The following is a 12,357-nucleotide window of genomic DNA, read 5'->3' on the forward strand; positions in this document are numbered from 1 at the left end:
CTTTAACTCCCGTAGAAATTGACAAAATGCAACCACTTGTTCTTTGGACAAGGTATATCGTGCCCGAGGCATCACATATGAGTTTCCTTCCTTCCTCAATTTCAACTCCTCTTTAATATTCAAATCTTGGAGATCAATCCTAGCATTGAGTGTGTCCTTTGTCTTCCCCTCTAAGTTCAAAATTGTCCCAATGAGGTTTTCAAATATGTTTTTCTCGATGTGCATGACATCAAGATTGTGCCTCAGCTTCAATTTACCCCAATATTCCAAATCCCACAAACAAACCCTGCGGCTCCAAATTGGCACATGAGCCTTCTTGCTGCCTAAGTCAGAACGTTTCCTTTTCTTACTTTCTTGTTGCCTCCCAGGTCTAACCTTCTCCAATTCTGCTTGCAGCTCTTTCTCAGAGAATTTACCTAACCGATCATTGCTTTCATGAAGACCAACAAATTCATTATTTCTCCGCAAACAATGTCCCTTTGGAAGAAAACGATAGTGACCAATATACCCAATTTTTTCCCTTAGGCCGTAAGAAATAGGGTGTTTGTCACAATGGATACATGCAAAATAGCCTCTTGTGGTACGCCCTGAAAGAGTGCTCAGAGCTGGATAATCATGAATGCACCATAGAACTGCAGCATGAAGATCAAACATTTTTTCAGTAAGAGCATCATATGTATGCACACCCTCCCAGAGCTCAAGTAATTCTTCTACAAGTGGTTGTAGAAAGACATCAAAGTGCTTGCCAGGTGATTTAGGACCTGGAATTAGCAAAGCCATCATGAAATTTGACTGGTCCATGCATGCCCAAGGTGGAAGGTTGTATGGTATAACAAACACACGCCACATACTATAGGTTGTGTTAAAGTTTCCAAAAGGATTGAACCCATCAGTGGAAATGCCAAGTCTAATGTTTCTGGCATCTTTTGCAAAATCTGGATATTGTTTATCAAAATCTTTCCATCCATCACCGTCAACCGGATGACTCAATTCCTTCTCACTGGGCTGCCTCTTTAGCTTGTGCCATTGTGCTTCTTCTGCTCCTTTTTTGGAAAGAAACATCCTCCTCATCCTAGGCACCAATGGAAAATGCCTCAACACTTTTTGTGGAATCTTCTTTCTAGCAGGGTCTTTCCACCTTGATAGACCACAAACTGGGCAGTTGTCATGATTGGCATATTGCTTCCTGAACAAAATGCAATTATTAAAGCACACATGTATAGAAACATACCCAAGGCCTAATTCCTTCAGAAGGTTCTTCGCTTCCTCGTATGATTTTGGGAGTGTATTAGGTTCAGGGAATGCTTCATCCAATATCTTCAATATATCAGTAAATGCACTATTTGTGATCCTATGGTATGACTTCAAATGAAGAAGCTTTACCACAAAGGAGAACCTCGAAAACTTGGTACAACCATGATAAAGTTGCTGCTTTGCCTCTTTCATCACGTTCTTCAAAAACGACTCATGCTCAGAAGGATTTTCAATTTCACTTTCAGCTTGTTCTACTGCTGTGTGTAGGTCTCCAAACATCTCCTCAAATCGATCAGCACCATTGTTACCATCGGCGGTGTCATGCACATGAACAGGTTCTTCAATCACATCAACATCAAAGTCTTCTCCATGATATATCCAACGAGTGTATGTACTTTCCATGCCATACGTCAATATGTGTGTGTTCACAACAGTCTGACGCTGGTGTTTATGATTAAGGCAATTTCTACATGGGCAGAGTATTTTCTCATCCTCGCTGAATTTATCTTGAATGAAGTTCATAAATTCTTTGACACCTTCGATGTACTCACGGGAAAACAATGTATGATGAATCCAGCGTCTATCCATCTGCATTGCAGAAAAAGAATCAAAGATATATCATCACTGAAGAGACATGACTAGAAGAACTTACAAGTAATCCCAATATTACAAGGGGCATATGGATCAGAATTATAACTCTAGACAGGCAACATGTTTACTAGCAAAGATGGAAATAACATACAACCATAAGTGAAGACTTTTAACGGCCAGATAAATAAAATAGCAACAAGTTATAATAGAGGGAGCTGCCTGTAGACAATCTCTTCTGCACAACAGAACAAACAAAATAACGATAACCAGGTAGTCACAAGTATTAAGGATTTAAGGCAGCATCAGATTTTGGGCATTTTGTACCAATAGAAGCAGCATGTCCTGTACTTAGGGCAGGATCAGATTCTGGGCAAATTCTGCCAACAAAACACCAAGCTTAAGCATGCATAAATCACTTGCAGATTACGCAAGGTAACTGGGATTTCAGATCACATGGTATACAAGATCCGGATATTAAAACACAACACAACCCCAACTTTTAATCTATGCGTACATTTAAATCATTTGGCCAAGCACTGTTATCCTAGATCCCCTATCCAAAAAAAATTCACCTCAATCCATACAACTATACTGGAATAGCAGTATTAAGGATGGGAAATCCATCTTAAATTATCTCTGTATATGCATACTTGCTTCACCTCCGCTTGCAAATCACAATATTTAATCAACAAATTCAGTAGGAGAGAGATGATTTCTGTAGAAGACATACCGCTTGCTCCTGGTTGACGTTGATGTGGGGAAGAACGGGGGAGTGTCCGGTGCAGCAATGGCGGGCGGCGGCGGCTTGTCAGTGCGGCAATGGCGGGCTGCGTCTAGATCGTGGCGCGGCAATGCCTGGCGGAGGCTGGCTCGTCGGCGCAGCAAGGGCGGGTGGCGGCGAGGCGAGAGGCCTATGGGATCCTGAAGATGACGCCGAGACAGACCACCCCGCCGGACCACCCTCGCCCGGGCAGCCGTCGGTGGCACTGGCGGCGCCGCGGCGACGACCCTCAATCTGGACGGGGACAGACTAAATCGATAACTTGTTTTTTTTACTGTCATGTGGGGCATACTGAAGGAAATATGCCCTAGAGGCAATAATAAAGTTATTATTTATTTCCTTATTTCATGATAAATGTTTATTATTAATGCTAGAATTGTATTAACCGGAAACATAATACATGTGTGAATACATAGACAAACAAAGTGTCACTAGTATGCCTCTACTTGACTAGCTCGTTAATCGAAGATGGTTATGTTTTCTAACCATAGACATGTGTTGTCATTTGATTAACGGGGTCACATCATTAGGAGAATGATGTGATTGACATGACCCATTCCATTAGCTTAGCACTCGATCGTTTAGTATGTTGCTATTGCTTTCTTCATGACTTATACATGTTCCTATGACTATGAGATTATGCAACTCCCGTTTATCGGAGGAACACTTTGTGTGCTACCAAACGTCACAACGTAACTGGGTGATTATAAAGGAGCTCTACAGGTGTCTTCAAAGGTACATGTTGGGTTGGCGTATTTCGAGATTAGGATTTGTCACTCCGATTGTCGGAGAGGTATCTCTGGGCCCTCTCGGTAATGCACATCACATAAGCCTTGCAAGCATTGCAACTAATGAGTTAGTTGCGAGATGATGTATTACGAAACGAGTAAAGAGGCTTGCCGGTAACGAGATTGAACTAGGTATTAAGATACCGACGATCGAATCTCGGGCAAGTAACATACCGATGATAAAGGGAACAATGTATGTTGTTATGCGGTCTGACCGATAAAGATCTTCATAGAATATGTGGGAGCCAATATGAGCATCCAGGTTCCGCTATTGGTTATTGACCGGAGACATGTCTCGGTCATGTCTACATTGTTCTCGAACCCATAGGGTCCGCACGCTTAAGGTTTCGATGACAGTTATATTATGAGTTTATGAGTTTTGATGTACCGAAGGAGTTCGGAGTCCCGGATGAGATCGGGGACATGACGAGGAGTCTCGAAATGGTCGAGATGTAAAGATCGATATATTGGACGACTATATTCAGACATCGGAAAGGTTCCGAGTGGTTCGGGTATTTTTCGGAGTACCGGGGAGTTACGGGAATACGGGAGAAGAAGTATATGGGCCTTATTGGGCTTTAGGGGAGAGGGAGAGGCAGGCCGCGCGCCCCCCAAGGCCTAGTCCGAATTGGACTAGGGGGAGAGGCTGCGCCCCCTCCTTCCTTCTCTTCCCTCTTCCCCTTCCTTGTCTCCTACTCCTACTACATGGAAGGACTCCTAGTTGGACTAGGAAAGGGGGAATCCTACTCCCGGTGGGAGTAGGACTCCCCTAGGGCGCGCCATAGAGAGGGCCGGCCCTCCCCTCCTCCACTCCTTTATATACGGGGGCAGGGGGCACCCCATAGACACACAAGTTGATCCACGTGATCATATTCTTAGCCGTGTGCGGTGCCCCCTTCCACCATAATCCTCGATAATATTGTGGCGGTGCTTAGGCGAAGCCCTGCGACGGTAGTACATCAAGATCGTCACCACGCCGTCGTGCTGACGGAACTCTACCCTGACACTTTGCTGGATCGGAGTCCGGGGATCGTCATCGAGCTGAACGTGTGCTAAAACTCGGAGGTTCCGTAGTTTCGGTGCTTGATCGGTCGGGCCGTGAAGACGTACGACTACATCAACCGCGTTGTGCTAACGCTTCCGCTGTCGGTCTACAAGGGTACGTGGATCACACTCTCCCCTCTCGTTGCTATGCAGCACCATGATCTTGCGTGTGCGTAGGATTTTTTTTTGAAATTACTACGTTCCCAACAGTGGTATCAGAGCCTAGGTTTTATGCGTTGATGTAATATGTATGATTAGAACACAAGTGAGTTGTGGGTGATATAAGTCATACTGCTTACCAGCATGTCACACTTTGGTTCGGCGGTATTGTTGGATGAAGCGGCCTAGACCGACATTACGCGTACGCTTACGCGAGACTGGTTCTACCGACGTGCTTTGCACACAGGTGGCTGGTAGGTGTCAGTTTCTCCAACTTTAGTTGAACCGAGTGTGGCTACGCCTGGTCCTTGCGAAGGTTAAAACAGCACCAACTTGACAAACTATCGTTGTGGTTTTTGATGCGTAGGTAAGAACGGTTCTTGCTAAGCCCGTAGCAGCCACGTAAAACTTGCAACAACAAAGTAGAGGACGTCTAACTTGTTTTTGCAGGGCATGTTGTGATGTGATATGGTCAAGACGTGATGAGATATAAGTTGTTGTATGAGATGATCATGTTTTGTTAAAGTTATCAGCAACTGGCAAAATCCTTATGGTTGTCTCTCTATTGCATAGGATGCAAGCGTCCAATAATTACTTTACTTTATCGCTATGCGATAGCAATAGTTGCAAGAGCAATTGTTGGCGAGACGACCACGTGACGACACATTGATATAGATCAAGATGATGGAGATCATGGTGTCATGCCGGTGACGATATAGAACATGACAGTACTTTGGAGATGGAGATCAAAGAAGCAAGATGATGATGGCCATAACATGTCACATATTTTGATTGCATATGATGTTTATCTTTTATACATCTTATTTTTGCTTAGTTTGACGGTAGCATTTTAAGATGATCTCTCACTAATTATCAAGAAGTGTTCTCCCTGAGTATGCACCGTTGCGAAAGTTCTTCGTGCTGAGACACCACATGATGATCGGGTGTGATAGGATCTACATTCAAATACAACGGGTGCAAAACAGTTGCACACGCGGAATACTCAGGTTATACTTGACGAGCCAAGCATATACAGATATGGCCTCGGAACACGGAGACCGAAAGGTCGAGCGTGAATCATATAGTAGATATGATCAACATAGTGATGTTCACCAATGAAACTGCTCCATCTCACGTGATGATCGGACATGGTTTAGTTGATTTGGATCACGTGATCACTTAGAGGATTAGAGGGATGTCTATCTAAGTGGGAGTTCTTATTAATATGATTAATTGAACTTAAATTTATCATGAACTTAGTCCTGGTAGTATTTTGCAAATTATGTTGTAGATTAATAGCTCGCATTGTTGCTTCCCTGTGTTTATTTGATATGTTCCTAGAGAAAATTGTGTTGAAAGATGTTAGTAGCAATGATGCGGATTGGATCCGTGATCTGAGGTTTATCCTCATTGCTGCACAGAAGAATTATGTCCTTGATGCACCGCTAGGTGACAGACCTATTGCAGGATCAGATGCAGACGTTATGAACGTTTGGCTAGCTCAATATGATGACTACTTGATAGGTTAGTGCACCATGCTTAATGGCTTAGAATCGGGACTTCAAAGATGTTTTGAACGTCATGGACCATATGAGATGTTCTAGGAGTTGAAGATAATATTTCAAGCAAATACCCGAGTTGAGAGATATGAAGTCTCCAACAAGTTCTATAGCTAAAAGATGGAGGAGAATCGCTCAACTAGTGAGCATGTGCTCAGATTGTCTGGGTACTACAATCACTTGAATCAACTGGGAGTTAATCTTCCAGATAAGATAGTGATTGACAGAATTATCTAGTCACCATCACCAAGTTAGTAGAACTTCGTGATGAACTATAGTATGCAAGGGATGACGAAAACGACTCTCGAGATTTTCATGATGATGAAATCGATGAAGGTAGAAATCAAGAAAAAAATCAAGTGTTGATGGTTGACAAGACCACTAGTTTCAAGAAAAAGGGCAAAGGGAAGAATGGGAACTTCAAGAAGAACGACAAGCAAGTTGCTGCTCAAGTGAAGAAGCCCAAGTCTGATCCTAAGCCTGAGACTAAGTGCTTCTACTGCAAAGGGACTGGTCACTGGAAGTGGAACTGCCCCAAGTATTTGGCGGATAAGAAGGATGGCAAGGTAAACAAAGGCATATTGGATATACGTGTTATTGATGTGTACTTTACTAGTGTTTATAGCAACCCCTCGGCATTTGATACTGGTTCAGTTGCTAAGAGTAGTAACTCAAAACGGGAGTTGCAGAATAAACAGAAACTAGTAAAGGGTGAGGTGACGATGTGTGTTGGAAGTAGTTCCAAGATTGATATGATCATCATCACACACTCCCTATACTTTCGGGATTAGTGTTGAAACTAAATAAGTGTTATTTGGTATTTGCGTTGAGCATGAATATGATTTGATCATGTTTATTGCAATACGGTTATTCATTAAAGTCAGAGAATAATTGTTGTTCTATTTACATGAATAAAACCTTCGATAGTCATACACCCAATGAAAATAGTTCGTTGGATCTCGATCGTAGTGTTACACATATTCATAATATTGAAACCAAAAGATGCAAAGTTAATAATGATAGTGCAACTTATTTGTGGCACTGCCGTTTAGGTCATATCGGTGTAAAGCGCATGAAGAAACTCCATACCGATAGACTTTTGGAACCACTTGATTATGAATCACTTGGTACTTGCGAACCATGCCTCATGGGCAAGATGACTAAGACTCCATTCTCTGGAACAATGGAGCGAGCAACAAACTTGATTGGAAATAATACATACTGATGTATGCAGTCCAATGAGTGTTGAGGCTCGCGGTGGGTATCGTTATTTTCTGACCTTCATAGATGATTTGAGCAGATATGAGTATATCTACTTGATGAAACATAAGTCTGAAACATTTGAAAAGTTCAAATAATTTCAGGGTGAAGTGGAAAATCATTGTGACAAGAAAATAAGGTTTCTACAATCTGATCGCAGAGACAAATATTTGAGTTACGAGTTTGGTCTTCAATTAAAACAATGTGAAATAGTTTCACTACTCACGCCACCTGGAACACCACAATGTAATGGTGTGTCCGAACGTCATAACCGTACTTTATTAGATATGGTGCGATCTATGATGTCTCTTACCGATCTACCACTATCGTTTTGGGGTTATGCATTAGAGACAGCTGCATTCACGTTAAATAGGGCACCATCTAAATCTGTTGAGACGACACCGTATGAACTATGGTTTGGCAAGAAACCTAAGCTGTCGTTTCTTAAAGTTTGAGGCTGCAATGCTTATGTGAAAAAGTTTCAACCTGATAAGCTCAAACCCAAATCGGAGAAGTGCGTCTTCATAGGATACCCGAAAGAAAATGTTGGGTACACCTTCTATCACAGATCCGAAGGCAAGACATTCGTTGCTAAGAATGGATCCTTTCTAGAGAAGGAGTTTCTCTCGAAAGAAGTGAGTGGGAGGAAAGTAGAACTTGATGAGGTAACTGTACCTGCTCCCTTATTGAAAGTAGTTCATCACAGAAATCTGTTCCTGTGACTACTAGACCGATTAGTGAGGAAGCTAATGATGATGATCATGTAACTTCAGATCAAGTTACTACCGAACCTCGTAGGTAAAACCAGAGTGAGATCCGCACCAGAGTGGTACGGTAATCCAGTTCTGGAGGTCATGTTACTTGACCATGATGAGCCTATGAACTATGAGGAAGCGATGATGAGCCCAGATTCCGCGAAATGGCTTGAGGCCATGAAATCTGAGATGAGATCCATGTATGAGAACAAAATATGGACTTCGATTGACTTGCCCAATGATCGGCGAGCCATTGAGATTAAATGGATCTTCAAGAGGAAGATGGACGCTGATAGTAGTGTTACTATCTACAAAGCTAGAATTGTCGCAAAAAGGTTTTCGACAAGTTCAAGGTGTTGACTACGATGAGAGTTTCTCACTCGTATCTATGCTTAAGTCTGTCCGAATCATGTTAGCGATTGCCGCATTTTATGAAATCCGGCAAATGGATAAACAAAACTGCATTCCTTAATGGATTTATTAAAGAAGAGTTGTATATGATACAACCAGAAGGTTTTGTCAATCCTAAAGGTGCTAACAAAAGTGCAAAGCTCCAGCAATCCATCTATGGACTGGTGCAAGCATCTCGGAGTTGGAATATGCGCTTTGATGAGATGATCAAAGCATATAGTTTTATACAGACTTGCAGTGAAGCCTGTATTTACAAGAAAGTGAGTGGGAGCACTACAACATTTCTGATAAGTATATGTGAATGACATATTGTTGATCGGAAATAATGTAGAATTATTCTGCAAAGCATAAAGGATTATTTTGAAAGAAGTTTTTCAAAGAAAGACCTCGGTGAAGCTGCTTACATATTAAGCATCAAGATCTATAGAGATAGATCAAGACGCTTGATAAGTTTTTTTTCAATGAGTACATACCTTGACAATATTTTGAAGTAGTACAAAATTGGAACGGTCAAAGAAAGAGTTCTTGGCTGTGTTACAAGGTGTGAAATTGATTAAGACTCAAAGCCCGACCACGACAGAAGATAGAAAGAGAATGAAAGTCATTCCCTATGCCTCAGCCATAGGTTCTATAAAGTATGCCATGCTGTGTACCAGATCTATTGTATACCCTACACTATGTTAAGCAAGGGAGTACAATAGTGATCTAAGAGTAGATCACTGGACATCGGTCAAAATTATCCTTAGTGGAATAAGGATATGTTTCTCGATTATGGAGGTGACAAAAGGTTCGTCGTAAAAGGATTACGTCGATACAAGTTTTTGGCACTGATCTGGATGACTCTAAGTCTTCATCTGGATACATATTGAAAGTGGGAGCAATTAGCCAGAGTAGCTTCGTGCAGAGCATTGTTGACATAGAAATTTGGAAAATACATATGGATCTGAATGTGGCAGACCCGTTGACTAAACTTCTCTCACAAGCAAAACATGATCACACCTTAGTACTCTTTGGGTGTTAATCACATAGCGATGTGAACTAGATTATTGACTCTAGTAAACCCTTTTGAGTGTTAATCACATGATGATGTGAACTATTGGTGTTAAATCACATAGCAATGTGAACTAGGTTATAGACTCTAGTGCAAGTGGGAGACTGAAGGAAATATGCCCTAGAGGCAATAATAAAGTTATTATTTATTTCCTTATTTCATGATAAATGTTTATTATTCATGCTAGAATTGTATTAACCAGAAAAATAATACATGTGTGAATACATAGACAAACAAAGTGTCACTAGTATGCCTCTACTTGACTAGCTCGTTAATCGAAGATGGTTATGTTTCCTAACCATAGACATGTGTTGTCATTTGATTAACGGGATCACATCATTAGGATCACATCATTAGGAGAATGATGTGATTGACATGACCCATTCCATTAGCTTAGCACTCGATCGTTTAGTATGTTGCTATTGCTTTCTTCATGACTTATACATGTTCCTATGACTATGAGATTATGCAACTCCCGTTTACCGGAGGAACACTTTGTGTGCTATCAAACGTCACAACGTAACTGGGTGATTATAAAGGAGCTCTACAGGTGTCTCCAAAGGTACATGTTGGGTTGGCGTATTTCGAGATTAAGATTTGTCACTCCGATTGTCGGAGAGGTATCTCTGGGCCCTCTCGGTAATGCACATCACATAAGCCTTGCAAGCATTGCAACTAATGAGTTAGTTGCGAGATGATGTATTACGAAACGAGTAAAGAGGCTTGCCGGTAATGAGATTGAACTAGGTAACTAGGTATTAAGATACCGACGATCGAATCTCGGGCAAGTAACATACCGATGATAAAGGGAACAATGTATGTTGTTATGCGGTCTGACCGATAAAGATCTTCGTTGAATATGTGGGAGCCAATATGAGCATCCAGGTTCCGCTATTGGTTATTGACCGGAGACATGTCTCGGTCATGTCTACATTGTTCTCGAACCCGTAGGGTCCGCACGCTTAAGGTTTCAATGACAGTTATATTATGAGTTTATGAGTTTTGATGTACCAAAGGAGTTCGGAGTCCCGGATGAGATCGGGGACATGACGAGGAGTCTCGAAATGTTCGAGACGTAAAGATCGATATATTGGACGACTATATTCTGACATCGGAAAGGTTCCGAGTGGTTCGGATATTTTTTGGAGTACCGGGGAGTTACGGGAATACGGGAGAAGAAGTATATGGGCCTTATTGGGCTTTAGGGGAGAGGGAGAGGCAGGCCGCGCGCCCCCAAGGCCTAGCCCGAATTGGACTAGGGGGAGGGGCTGCGCCCCCTCCTTCCTTCTTTTCCCTCTTCCCCTTCCTTGTCTCCTACTCCTACTACATGGAAGGACTCCTAGTTGGACTAGGAAAGGGGGAATCCTACTCTCGGTGGGAGTAGGACCCCCTAGGGAGCGCCATAGAGAGGGCCGGCCCTCCCCTTCTCCACTCCTTTATATACGGGGGCAGGGGGCACCCCATAGACACACAAGTTGATCCACGTGATCATATTCTTAGCCGTGTGCGGTGCCCCCTTCCACCATAATCCTCGATAATATTGTAGCGGTGCTTAGGCGAAGCCCTGTGACGGTAGTACATCAAGATCGTCACCACGCCGTCGTGCTGACGGAACTCTACCCCGACACTTTGCTGGATCGGAGTCCAGGGATCGTCATCGAGCTGAACGTGTGCTAAAACTCGGAGGTGCCGTAGTTTCGGTGCTTGATCGGTCGGGCCGTGAAGACGTACGACTACATCAACCGCGTTGTGCTAACGCTTCCGCTGTCGGTCTACAAGGGTACGTAGATCACACTCTCCCCTCTCGTTGCTATGCATCACCATGATCTTGCGTGTGCGTAGGATTTTTTTTTGAAATTACTACGTTCCGAACACATACAATGGCACCCACGCATCCTCACTGTTTTGTTTTTTGGAAAAACACGTATGGTCCAACCGACATGTGGGCCAAAGAAGGGGCATCTACGCCACATCAGCATGAGCATAATCCATGACGGTCTGGATGGTGTATATGGAAAAAAATTGTAGGCCCGACTAAGCCCACTTGTTCGATTCGTGACAGTTTCTGTGACGGTAGCCCGACGTCCGTCATCAAGGGCCTGCTGTTTTTCGGCCCACACGCGGCTTACTAGTCGGTGACGGTATGGGTGACGGATGAGTGTAAACTGTCATAATCGGTGACGGATATAGGATCGTCAAAAAAATCCGTCATGGATTAACAGATTTCTTGTAGTGATCGGTGGAGCTGGACGGACTCCATAAGTGTATCAGGAACATGACAAGCAAGAAACTTAAGCTTGTCAACATAGTCCAGGTCATGCTCTTCCACCGGATCCTCCCGTGTCAACAACGGGCTTTTAACTTATGGGAGTTCGACCCGGCCCAGCACCAGACTCTACATGAGCTCTTCGACACGACGCATAAAGACGTCTGGAAGGTGCGGTTTAAGGGCGCTGAGGTCCCTCCTCCTCTTACCGAGGACCACGGGCTAAGCGCGAAGCGCCGTGCGAATCCGGTAAGTTCTGTACATCTGGCAGGGTATTTATTTCCCATAGCTTAACCATGTGCGGGGTCTGAGCTCCCATGCCTTTGACAGGACTGGGTGGAGACATCGGAGCAGATCAACTGTCCGGCCCCTCTGCCCGAAGACCCTGCGGACGCTCTCTTGACGGAGATGCGGACTCCGGCTCCTTATGAGGTGCCG

The 12,357-nt window shown here is 43.3% G+C and overlaps 1 protein-coding gene and 1 pseudogene across 1 annotated transcript in view; one reads left to right on the forward strand and one right to left on the reverse strand.

Annotated features, from left to right (window-relative positions):
• Positions 1-12,357, forward strand: part of LOC147983409 (uncharacterized) — a 50,172-nt gene that overhangs the window by 18,113 nt on the left and 19,702 nt on the right. The window contains exon 2 of the mRNA XM_087542933.1: positions 8,251-8,262. Coding sequence (XP_087399059.1) covers positions 8,251-8,262 — 12 coding nt within the window. The remainder of the gene's footprint in view (positions 1-8,250; positions 8,263-12,357) is intronic.
• On the reverse strand, positions 249-1,842 carry LOC147983412 (uncharacterized; annotated as a pseudogene).

This window comes from Triticum urartu, chromosome 2A, assembly GCF_056163025.1.
Source record: "Triticum urartu cultivar PI428250 chromosome 2A, HENAU_Tu73, whole genome shotgun sequence".
Lineage (NCBI taxonomy): Eukaryota > Viridiplantae > Streptophyta > Magnoliopsida > Poales > Poaceae > Triticum > Triticum urartu.